The sequence below is a fragment of the Chiloscyllium plagiosum genome, chromosome 28 (genome assembly GCF_004010195.1).
Source record: "Chiloscyllium plagiosum isolate BGI_BamShark_2017 chromosome 28, ASM401019v2, whole genome shotgun sequence".
NCBI lineage: Eukaryota > Metazoa > Chordata > Chondrichthyes > Orectolobiformes > Hemiscylliidae > Chiloscyllium > Chiloscyllium plagiosum.
The window spans coordinates 44,718,706-44,731,719 of NC_057737.1; the positions used below are offsets into that span (position 1 = coordinate 44,718,706).

Genomic DNA, 13,014 nt, shown 5'->3' on the forward strand with positions numbered 1-13,014 from the left:
GGCTCACTGCCTTTATTCCTGATGAAGGGCTTTTGCCCGAAACGTTGATTTCGAAGCTCTTTGGATGCTGCCTGAACTGCTGTGCTCTTCCAGCACCACTGATCCAGAATCTGGTTTCCAGCATCTGCAGTCATTGTTTTTACCACATTTAACAGTACTGACTACCTTGCTGTCTCAGGGGTTCAGCCATTAAGCAACTGAGTCACAACATAGAAAAAGATGGCTTTATTTCAGTTAAGCTAATTGAGTTTGCTAGTCTTAAAATGGGTGGCAACAGAGTTCCATAGTTGCCCTTTATGCCTCTGAATTGGGAAGTTGCAATTATAGAATCTGAGTGCTGAATTGTGATGTTCTCCCTCCTCTCTTATTGAAGAACCTCTGTTTTACATTGCATCTCCACTTAAGAGACCTGAAAGAAAATGATCGCCAATGTTCCAACTTTTCCTGTCCAAAAAATAATTTTGAATTTTTGTCAGTTTGGTGAGACATACAAACATACTAATTAGCACTTCGCCCCTCGATCCTGCTCTGTCATTCAAAATTATGATGGCTGATTTCATTCCCACCGACCTGAAAAAAACCTTTAACTGGTTGCTTATCGAGAATCTATCAACTTCTGCCTTAAAAATATTTAAAGATTCTGCTTCCACTATTTTGCAGAAGACAGTTCCGAAGATTCATCTCTATTCTTGAGAAAAAAAATTGCCCTCATCTCTGACTTGAAAGGATGCTTGCAGCAGGTGGTATGTCTTCTTAAGCCCCTTATGTGACCCTTAATTATTTCAATTAGCTGTGTGCCTTTGATCAGGCCAACTTCCAATCTCATTGCTAATAAAATGGCTTAGTCCTGGGGCTGTATTGGGAAGCTTCCTAGACATGGCTTTGTGGCATTTTACCACCCTCCACCTCCAGCCTGCTAACCATGGGCCAGTAAAATCCCCCTTTCAATTCTGAATTATCATCAAGCAACTGGGATTCATAATCCACACGGGCTTCACTCCAAAGTCAGCCATGTGCAATTCAGGTTCAGGAATTCATGGACTGAGTGTATGAATTAAGACTGATTTCTTTAAACTGAGGTTTCATAATACTGTCATCTTGGGCTAATAAGTCATGATACTAATTAATTCTGTATCAATTCGAGGTCCTGCTATACTATATGCAAAGCTGCTGGAAGTTATCAGTCGCCAACCTATCATGGTCCTAAATGGTGGGTACGAATTCTTCTCTGCCTGCTATCCATTCTTCAGGACACAGAAAATATTTTACATGCCACAGGTATGTTTGGTAATCTTGAGCCATCTGACTTTATGTTCAGCCTGTTGAATCTGTGTTACAAAAGTGAGTTGCATGGGGTATTGTACACTATCCCTGTGCATTCTTTGTGAAAATCTGGACCTGTGACATGGTTTTAATGATGGTATCACTTTTGTTGGTAAGAAAGAAGATTCACATTCAGATTGCTCTTTCGCTTCCCTAATAGGTGTTAAAATAAGAATCAATGTAGCTCTGCTAAGTCCGCTGCACTTGCCCTACTGTTGAACAAAGTAATTGTGTTGTTCGTCATTTCAAAGATGTTTTCACAATGAGGGACAAAGCAGAAACTGTAGTTAAGGAGGAGTAATGTGAAATAATGGGTGGGATTAACATAGTGAGAAAAGAAACATTAAGGTGATTAGAACATTGAAAGCAATCATATCACCCAGTGTGACTGAAAGGTATCCCAGGCTGCCAAAGGAAGAAATAGAGGAGGATCTGACCATCATTTTCAAATTATCTTTGGTTATTGTCATTGATGCCAAAAGACTGGAGAAATGTTAATGTTCTGCTGTCATTTAAAAAGAGAGAAAGTCTGAGTGATTGCAGACCAGTCAGCTTGAGCTTGCTGCTCAAGAAATTTGTGGGTGGCACGGTGACAAAGTGGTTAGCACTGCTGCCTCACAGCGCCAGAGACCTGGGTTCAATTCCTGACTCAGGCGATTGACTGTGTGGAGTTTGCACATTCTCCACGTGTCTGCGTGGGTTTCCTCCGAGTGCTCCGGTTTCCTCCCACAGTCCAAAGATTTGCAGGTCAGATGAATTCAGGTGAATTGGCCATGCTAAATTGCCCGTAGTGTTAGGTAAAAGGGGTAAATGTAGGGGAATGGGTGGGTTGCGCTTCGGCAGGTCGGTGTGGACTTGTTGGGCCGAAGGGCCTGTTTCCACACTGTAAGTAATCTAATCTGATCTAATCTAAATTATTGGAAAAATTTCTGCAAAACCACAGAATTATTATTTAGAAAGACACAGATTAATCATGGACATTAGACATCGCTTTGTTAAAATAAGTGTGAGTCTGACTAAAATGATTGAAATGTTTGAGGAAGTAATAGGAGGATTGATCAGGGCAGCATATGTAATGTAGACTTTAGCAAGGCTTTTGACAAAATCCCACGTGGCAGACTAACTTCCTGCTCTCAGGTTTAATTTTTCTGTTCCTATGTGGGACAATGGCCATAAGACAGCTGCCAGCTCTGGTCCATCTCTTTTGCTGCATCCCAAGTGATGTACACATGGCAGGCTGATCTTCAAATTAAGAGGTTCATGGGATTGGAGGGAAAATGGCAAGTTGAAACTCAGTGACAGGAAGCAAAGAGAATTAGTAGATAATTGTTTTAGTGATTTGACAGGCATGATTGAGAAGGTTACAACTTGTATGAAAATAAGTTGATATGGGTGAGAAAGGAAATCACAGAATATAAGAAGATATCAATGAACTAGTTAGTTGAGGAAAAAAGGTGACAATTACAATTCAATCTGGAGAAGCATGAGGTAATGTATTTAGGGTCGACAAATAGGGCCATTGAACACAGAATGTTTGGTGAGATTCTGAAATGTGTGGAGGACCAAAGGGATCTCATATATGTCTATGGATACCTGAAGATTGCAGGACTGTTACATAAGGTGGTCAGGAAGGCATTCTGCTCATCTAAGGAAAGATATATTAAATGGAGTGCATTCATGTTCACTAGATCCTGGGATGAGAGGATTTTCCTATGAAGTGAGACTCGGTTTATATTTCTGAATGTTTAGAAGAGAGAGAAAGATGATCTCATTGTGTACTAAATTATTGAGAGACTTGGGATAGATTCTCGGAGGCTGTATTCTCAGGCTGGAAAGTTCAAAACTTGGGATCATGGTCACTAAATAAGGACTGGCATGGCGGTAAATATCTTCATGCAAAATGTTTTGTCCTTTTGGAATTATTTACTCCAGAGGACTGTGTATGCTTAGTTTAGATCAGAGTAGTGCTGAAAAAGCACAGCAACCAAGGAGCAGGAAACCTGATGTTTTAGGCAAAAGCCCTTCATCCTGCTCCTCGGATACTGCCTGACCTGCTGTGCTTTTCCAGCACCACTCTAATCTAGACTCCGATCTCCAGCATCAGCATTCCTCACTTTTGCCCTGTGTGTGCTTAGTTGTTGAGCATACTTAATTCAGAGATGAATAGATTAATTGGTACTAAGGGAATCAAGGGATACATGGATAATGTGGGAAGATGTGGCTGAGTTAAAAGATCAGCCATAACTTTATAATAGAGGAAGTTTGAAGGGCAACGTGGTCTCCTCCTGCCCCTAGTTCCATTCTATCCTGAACAAAGGGATCTGAGTGTCCATGAAAAAGACGAGGTGGTAGTACAATGCTAATGCCACTGGGTGAATAATCCAGAGGACAAGGCTAATAGTCAAATTCCAACCACCATCTGGTAGAGTATGAAGTTAGGAGAAAGTGAGGATTGCAGATGCTGGAGATCAGAGTCAAAGAGTGTGGCGCTGGTAAAGCACAGCAGGTCAGGCAGCATCCGAGGAGCAGGAGGATCAACGTTTCAGGCATAAATCTGAAGAGAATATGAAGTTTGTCTAATGGCAACTATGAAGCCATTTAAAAACAATCTGGTTGATTGAACTCTGTGGTCCTTACCTGGTCTGGCCTTCAAACATATTCCTGATCCACAGCAATGTGGATTCTTAAATGCCCTTGGAAATGGCCTAGCAAGCTGCTCAGTTGTATCAAACAGTTGCACAGTTAGGATAGAACCAACAGAGTTGGTGGCACTGGTGTTACACTGTCAGGAGGGGTTGTCTGGGTGCCTTGGACATTGACTCTCGACCCCATGAAGTCTCATGGAATCAGATCAAACAGGAAGAAGGTACCTCTGCTGATTACCACCTACCTTACCAACTCCACTTCCTCAGCTGATGAAGCAGTACTCCTCCAATTTGAAAGCCAGTTAGAAGAAGCATTGATGATGGAAAGGTCACAGAATATAATCTGATGGGGGACTTTAATGTCCATCAAAGAGTGGCTGAAAAGCACCACTACTGATAAAGCAGGCTGGGTTTTAATGGACACTGTTGCTAAACAGGTGTCAAGGGAACCAAAACGAAAATTACTTCTTCCTGACCAATTTATATGTCATAGATACATCTATTCATGACAGTATTGCTAAAGGTGACCATCACATAATCTTTGTAGAGATCAAGTTCGGCCTTCACAATGATAGATGAGTAGCACGACCAACTGTGCGAAGTGGAAAAGATTTTGAATAGATTGGCAACTCAAAACTCCATAAGGTGTTGTGGGCCTTTGGCAGCCACAGAATGGTATTCAAGCAAAATGTATAACTTCATGAGTTGACCTAACTCCAACTGTTCCATTACCACCAAGCTGGGAGATTGGCTTGTTTCAATGAAGAGTGTAGAAAGCATGACAAGTGACACTGTTAGGTTCATTTTTCTTGAGATTCTTACACATTTGATGCAGCTGCAAAACACCAACTTCTGTGAACAGCCAAAATTTTATTAAGAAAGTACAAGCCGGAGAGGAACCCTTAACACTCTTCACAATGCTTGCGAAGCCTGTCAAATGATCTCTCTGAACAAGGAAACAGTCCTTCCTATATACAAATTCTTTCCATCACAGTCAGTAATGCCCACAAGACAACCCTCAGCCACTCCCTCACAGTCACAAACCACTCAATTCGCAATGGAGTGACCTGATCATCTCCAGAAACAGTGTAATGTGAATCATCCTTTAATGGCCAGATCTGTTATAAATTGTGTTTTTAACCAGGGTGTGGTCAGAATTCCAAGTGCAATGTTCTTATTGATTCTGAATGATGATGATGCAAATAGAAGGGGATGACAATGTAAATTTACTCTGAATAATTAGGAAATGGCCATGCAAATGGCTCTGAATGACAAGGGATGACAATGTAAATTCCTTACATTCTACCTGTTAAGACAGAGACATATCACCCTAAGACAGAGGCATAACACCCTACCCTCAGGACATCGTATTTGCTGTAGGTCAGCAGAGCAAATTAACCCTTTAATATCTCAGCACACATACCTAAAATTGAGGTGCAACCCAGTGAAGCAATAACATAGGACTACTTGGGTGCCAAACTGAAGAAGGAGCATGCAATAAACAGCAAAGTTAAATCCCACAATGAACAGATCAGATCTAAATTTGCAGTTCTGCCACATTCTGTTGTGAATGATGGTGGGTCAAGGTTGAAATATTATTTTCTGTCGTAGTCTCTTTTTGAGACTACATATTGATTTTCGAAGTCTACTTTTCATTTTTAGGGGATTCTTTTTCATTCTCACTAACTTATTCATTCAATGTGGTGTAGTTATGTAGTAACAGTACCTATATTCTATACATGACCCCTCCACTAAAATTAAAGCCACAACACACAAGGAAGGCAAGCTTTAATTACCTTCTAGATGGTGGACAGGCATTGGGAAGATAGGAGGTGAGTTATTTGCGGCAGAATTCTGACCCGCTCCTGTGGCCACAGCAATTATTTGTCTTGTCCAGTTCAGTTTCTGATCAATGGTTAACACCTAGAATGTTAACGTTGAGGGATTCAGTGGAGATAATGCTACTGAAAGTCAAGTGAAGAAGATTAACATCTCTCGTATGTCATACTTCTATGATATGAATGTTGACAATTATCAGTCAAAGTCTGGATATTGTAGCAAATAGCATTCGGTATTGCTGAGCCATAAACTGCTTGCTGATGTTCAATTTGGGTTTTGCTATGGCCAGTCAGCTCCTGACCAGATTACAATCTTGGGAAAACAGCTGAACACTCTAGAATTAAGGTGAGAATGACTGCTGTTGACATCGCAGCAGCATTTGACCAAGAATCTTAGCAAATCCAGAACTCATGGGAATCAGGGAGAAAATTCTCCACTGTTTGAAGTAATACCTGGCACAAAGAAAGGTAGTTGTGGTTGTTGGAGGCATCTCAGTTCAGATACTTCACTGCAGGAGCAGTTTAGCACAATGACCTACATCCAACGCTCTTTCGCTGCTTCATCAATTACCTTACCTCCATCCGAAAGTTAGAAGTAGGATTGTTTGCTGATGTTTGCACAATTTTCAACACCATTTACCACTCCCCAAATATTGAAAGAGTCCTGAAGCCCTGAAAAAGGATCACTGGACCTAAAATGTTAACTCTGCTTTTTCTCCACAGATGCTGCCAGACCTGCTCAGTTTCTCCAACAATTTCTGTTTATATTTCAGATTTCTAGCATCCACAGGTCTGTGTTTTATATTACTGAAGTAATGCATGTCCATATGCACAAGAAATGGACAATATTCAGGTTTTGGCTAAAAGATTATAATATTCTTGCCACACAATGCCAAGATTTGATCATCACCGACAATAAAGCATCTAATTATCTCCCCTTGAGTCCACAGTCTTATGGCAAAATGGGGTCAAGGAGCCAAATTGGCGTGTTCTGTTTCCAAATTTGTACTTTCCTATCCCTTTTTCCCAGATGAGGGAAAATCTGAGTTCTATAAAGACAGAAAAGTATGCAGGTGCATGTAGTATAAGCAATTTAGGCAGGTTCTGGCTTGATGGAACAGGGAAATTTTAAAATTTTCTACATGATGAATTCTCTCTAGGAACTGGATGCTTTTGAACCCTATCCTGCTGAGATTTTACCAGCCAAACTTTACATGGGTGCTTTTAAACAAGCCTCTGACAGACAGATTCAGAAAAATCTAAAAATCAAGGCTTACCTCAACCTCTGTCGTGAAAAAGAGATCATGTGAGTGATTTAAACAATACTCTTTGCTATCTTGCGGATACCATTCCTCCAGAACTCCCTTAATGATTATGAAAAGACTGCATGATCAGACCAGACGAGTCAATGGTGGCTTTTGAGACCTTGCGAGTGAGCGGATCTACACAGGGTTCTCAATTTACAAATATCTGACTTACAAATGCACGTACTTAAGAAATCAATCTCATACGGGGGTATAATTTTAAAGATGCGACACAAGCAAATTTAGTGTGTCTGTAAATGGCACCTTTATATTGTCTTGCATTGTGTACCAATTTGCATATAGTCCATCCTTTTGGACTATAACCTGGTGTTGTGTGATTTTTAACTTTGTCCACCCCAGTCCAACACCAGCACCTCCAAATCATAACTTACTTACAAGTAGACTTGCGAACAGACTATACAACGGAACTCATTCACACCCCAGGGACTGCTGTACATACTTATCAGCAGTTTTGTGGGAACAGACTTTGTTGTTTACATTTTCTGAAAAAAGATCAAAACTGAGCATGAGTATCCATTTATCTATAAATGTAGAAAAGCTTGGGCAGAAACTTCTCCAATTCCTTGAAATTTCTACCTCATGAAGGATCCTGTCACACAGGGGGTCATTTAATCCATCATCCCAATGCCTTTTTCGAAGGAGTTCAGCAAGTTGTCTCACTTATCTACTCTTCTTCATAGCCTCATGAATCTTTTCAACTATATATCCAATTATTTTGTACTAACATTGATCTACAATAATACAATTATAATTTATGTATACTACTTATTCCACAATGTGGTTCTGGTCTTATGATTGTATGATAGCACATTACAAAACAATTATTGCAACCTGTTTGTCATTTCAGCATTGCAGAAGAGAGCTTTACTCCAATTTTACACGTTCCTTCTTCAGAAGAAACTAATCTTCTGGCCCACTTCCCAATGATGTGTGAATTCCTCGGTGAGTTTAATTACTACTCCTGCAAATATTAAATTTCCTTTGCAGCACACAAATGCAAGTGTCACAGTATAAAAGTGCACTGTGACACTTCAATGAGTTAATAGTTTGCTTGTCAATGCTGAGGCCTGCAGATGCTGTACTATAAAAGTTGACATGTTAGGGAAGAGCTGAAAATGTGTTGTTGGAAAAGCGCAGCAGGTCAGGCAGCATCCAAGGAACAGGAGAATCGACGTTTCGGGCATAAGCCCTTCTTCAGGAATGAGGAAATTTGTCCAGTAGGCTAAGATAAAAAGTAGGGAGGAGGGACTTGGGGGAGGGGCTTTGGAAATGCGATAGGAAATCCAAAGCCCCTCCCCCAAGTCCCTCCTCCCTACCTTTTATCTTAGCCTGCTGGACACACTTTCCTCATTCCTGAAGAAGGGCTTATGCCCGAAACGTCGATTCTCCTGTTCCTTGGATGCTGCCTGACCTGCTGTGCTTTTCCAGCAACACATTTTCAGCTCTGATCTCCAGCATCTGCAGCCCTCACTTTCTCCTCAAAGATGTTAGGGAAGAGGTTTTGATTTTGTGGTTAAAAACAGCTTCATTGAAGCAATCCACCAGTTGCAATGTTACTGGGACATTTTTGTGCTCATGAAAGTCAGGGACATTATTACGGGAAGGTTACAATGAAGGACTCACCTTCTTAAGCTTTCCCCTCGCCTCAGGTATGGTGACTCTCAGATTAAACCACCACCAGTCATCTGTCTAATGAGAGACTAGCTTTATGGTCTGGTAGATTGTGACAACTTTATCTTTTTTAGTGTGGGGAATAGCATATTTTGTTTTGGGAATCCAGTGGTTGTATCGAGCAATCACTGCTTAGGTAACAGCAGACTAAGTCAGAATATCTCAACTAGAATTTCAGAAAAGTACCAGTGCAAGTCAATTTATCAGTGTGGTGAGGTGATATGTGTGTTGCTGGAAAAGCACAGCAGGTCAGGCAGCATCCGAGGGGTAGGAGAATGGACGTTTTGGGCAGAAGCCCTTCGTCAGGAATATGCCCGAAACGTAAATTCTCCTGCTCCTCGGATGCTGCCTGACCTGCTGTGCTTTTCCAGCAACACGCTCTCGACTCTGATCTCCAGCTTCTGTAGTCCTCACTTTCTCCTGGTTAGGTGATATGACTATTTCATCTGAAACACCCTCCAGGGTAGTTTAATGTCAATTTCGGGACAGTCTTGTCCTGCTTTAATACAAAACAAATAACTTATCATTCAGTGACTTGTAAATCACAGAATTATAGAATTTTACAGCATCAAAAAAGGCCAGTTGACCCATCGTGTTTGCACCAGTTCCCAAAAGAGCACCCAGCTATACCCATTCTCCAGCCCTTTCAGTGTAGCCCTCTAAATGAAAAGCAATTAATTCATAACATTGTTGTCAAAGACCTTTTAGGAAAAAGTGATCATAACAAGTGATTGGGTGACAAGGTGGCTCAGCAGTTAGCACTGCTGCCTCACTGTGCCAGGGACCCAGGTTCCATTCCACTGTCTTTGTGGAATTTACATATTCACCCCGTGTCTGCATGGGTTTCCTCCCACAGTCCAAAGATGTGTAGGTTTGGTGGATTGGCCTGGGGAAATTCTGGCTTGCAGGAATAGGGGAATGGGTCTGGGTGGGATGCTCTTTGAAGGGTCAGTGTTGACTCCATGGGCCAAAGGACTGCTTCTCAAATATAGAGTCATAGAGATGTACAGCATGGAAGCAGACCTTTCGGTCCAACCCGTCCATGCTGACCAGGTATCCCAACCTAATCTAGTCCAATTTACTCACTCTTGGCCCAAACCCCTCTAAACCCTTTCTAGCATGATTCTGCATGATTCTGTGGGAGTGGCAGAGTCAGAATCATTGGTGACCTTTAAGCGGCAATTGGATAGATACATGGATAGGTGCTTAAGCTAGGACAAATGTTCGGCACAACATCGTGGGCCGAAGGGCCTGTTCTGTGCTGTATTGTTCTATGTTCTATGCTAGAATTCTTCACTGAGATAGAAAATGATGAGTCAAATCTGAAACAGGGGTCCTAAATCTAAACAAAGGAAACTGCAAAGTTATGAGGGATGAGTTGGCTGGAAGTATACTGGGTAACTTCATTAAAAGGCATGTCAGTGAATAAGCAATGGTTAATATTTCAGGAACAAATGCATGCTTTGCAACATTTATACATTCCTATTGGGCTGAAGGAACATAACAGAAAAAGTGGCCCAACTATGGCTATCACAAGAAACTAAGTAATAGATTCAAAGAGAAGGCATATTGAGTTGCTAGAAAAGGGAGCAAGGCTGAGGACTGAAATTCAGGAAAGCAGGACCAAGAAATTGATTAAGAGGGGAAAGTACACTATATGAGGAATGTAAGAGTGGACTGTAAGAGATTAAATAAGAATGTATAAAGTGGGAATAGTGAGGACTGCAGATGCTAGAAAGTCCGAATCAATAAAATGTGGAGCTGGAAAAAGCACAGCAGGTCAAGCAGCATCAGAGGAGCAGGAGAGTTGACTTTTCAGGCAGGACCCACCATCGAGAATGTATAAAGTAAAATATTAGTGCAGACAAATGCAGGCCCCTTACAGTCTGAAAATGGAGTATTGATAATGGAGAATTTGAAATGTCAGAGCATTTAACCAACTACTTTAGCCTTGCTTCACAGAGAAAGACACAAATAATTTACCAGAAATGATACAGAAGCAAGGATCTATTGTGAAGGATGAATTGAAGAAGATTAATATTATGAGTTCGTAGTGCTGGAGAAATTAATGGGACTGAAAGCTGAAAAAACCCGAAGGCCTGATAATCAGGGTATTGAAGTAGGTGGTTATAGAAATAGTGGATGTGTTTGTCATCATCATCCAAAATTCTTAGATTCTGCAACAGTTCCAACATATTGGAGTATGCGAAATGTAATCCGACTGTTTAAAAAAAGAGCAAGTAGGGAAAACAGAGAATTACAGACTGGTTGGTTTAATATAAATGGAAGGAAAAGTGTTAGTGTCTATTATAAAGAATGTCATAACAGGATACTTAGAGAATACAGAAGGAATGACACAAAGTTAAAATTGATTTATAAAACATAAATCATGTTTCACAAAACTACTGGAGTATTTTGAGGACATAATTAATAGAATAGATCAGGGAGAACCAGTGGATGTGGTAGGTTTGGATTTTCAGAAAGCGTTTGATCAAGTTCCACATTTAGTGTGCAAAATCAAAGCACATTGGATTGGTGGTAATATACTGTCATGGATTGAGAATTCATCAGTAGACAGGAAGCAGACAGCAGGAATAAATGGGTCGTTTCTGGCAGTGACTAACACAAGACAGGAATAGCCTTCCATAAAAACAAAAGTTTTTAATTTGTTATGACACGGGGTAAACCCCTCTGCTAGTTTAAACCAGCAACACAGAAAAGATTCACCCCATGCTGTAATCTGTTAAAATTCGAGAGGCAAAGAACTATCCCAGGGATCACTATTTAAAGTAAAAAGTAACAACGTTATTCTTTAAATCCAAAGAGGATTTTAAAACAACAACTATTTACAGCTCCTTTCTCTTCCCACTCTACAATACTTGTCTGATTAAAAAAATCCCGATTAAGATTTATAAAAAACTCTCAACTTTCAAAATCAGTCAGCTGTCGAATCTTCTCTTTGTATCTTCCTCTGCAGATTTTCCTATGTCCTCGTTTTGATGTTCTGCGCAAACTTCTTATAGACAGGTACCTTTCAGAGAATTGTTCTGCTGGCAGTCTGTATTTGTTGGTGGCTTGGCAGTTCTCCCTCTCGCTGTTCAAAATATCTGATTTTATACCCCAGAACATTGAATTGTTTCATTGATTTTAATATTATCAAAATACTAAATTCAAATTTGATTGGATTCTGGTATCTTGGGGCATAATTTAAACTGATTGGCCGAATTTGAATTTGTTTTTGTTTCATGGCAACCCCACTGCTCCCAACTGTTTCGACCAAGTGTTACTTTGTTACCTTGTTCCGGACTCCCTGTGCTTTGTCCTTGCTAGCCTATCAACTCTCTTAAAGGTACAGTACCTCTACCTTCATAACAAATTGGAGTAAGATAAGTTTTAATGGTATTAGACAAGAACTTTCGAAAGTTGATTGGAGTAGACTGTTCAAAGGTAAAGGGACTTTTGATATGTGAGAGGGCGTTTTAAAAATTTGATAACCCGAGTTCAGAGTCATTAAGTTCCTGTTATAGTGAGAAGTAAGGCTGGTAGGATTAGAGAACAATGGATGAATAAAGATATTGAGGATTTAGTAAAGAATTTTAAAAAATCATAAATTAGATATAGACAACTGGGTTCAAATGAATCTCTTGAACGGTGAGAGAGACCAGGGAGGCAAATGAGATAGCCTTGGCAAATAAGGTTAAGGATAATCCAAAGAGATTCTCCAAGTACATTAGGAACTAGACAACAGGTAGAGAGAAAGTAGGACCCTTTAAAGATCAAAGAAGTTGACTATATGTTGAACCTCAGGAGATGGGAGGGATATTAAATGAATATTTCCCATCAGTTTTTACTGGAGAAGAAATGGAGGCAAGAGGACTGAGGGAGTGAAATATTGATGTTTTTAAACCATTCACATTACAGAAGAGGAAATGCTGGAGGTCTTAGTAAACATAAAGGTGGATAAGTCACCAGGACCTGATCTAGTGTATCCCAGGACATTGTGGAAAGTTAGGGACGAAATTGAGGGTCTTTTGCAGTAATATGTATATCATCCATAACTGCTGGATGAGTGGAGAGTGGCGAATAGAGTCATAGAGATGTATAGCATGGAAACAGACCCTTTGGTCCAACTCGTCCATGCCGACCAGATATCCCAACCTAATCTAGTCCCATTTGCCAGCACTTGACCCATATCCCTCTAAACCTTTCCTA

At 40.5% G+C, this 13,014-nt stretch overlaps 1 protein-coding gene across 1 annotated transcript in view; it reads left to right on the forward strand.

The window, feature by feature from the left end:
- Positions 1–13,014, forward strand: part of styxl1 (serine/threonine/tyrosine interacting-like 1) — a 35,155-nt gene that overhangs the window by 16,373 nt on the left and 5,768 nt on the right. The window contains exons 4-6 of the mRNA XM_043718798.1: positions 1,145–1,278; positions 6,967–7,112; positions 7,979–8,073. Coding sequence (XP_043574733.1) covers positions 1,145–1,278; positions 6,967–7,112; positions 7,979–8,073 — 375 coding nt within the window. The remainder of the gene's footprint in view (positions 1–1,144; positions 1,279–6,966; positions 7,113–7,978; positions 8,074–13,014) is intronic.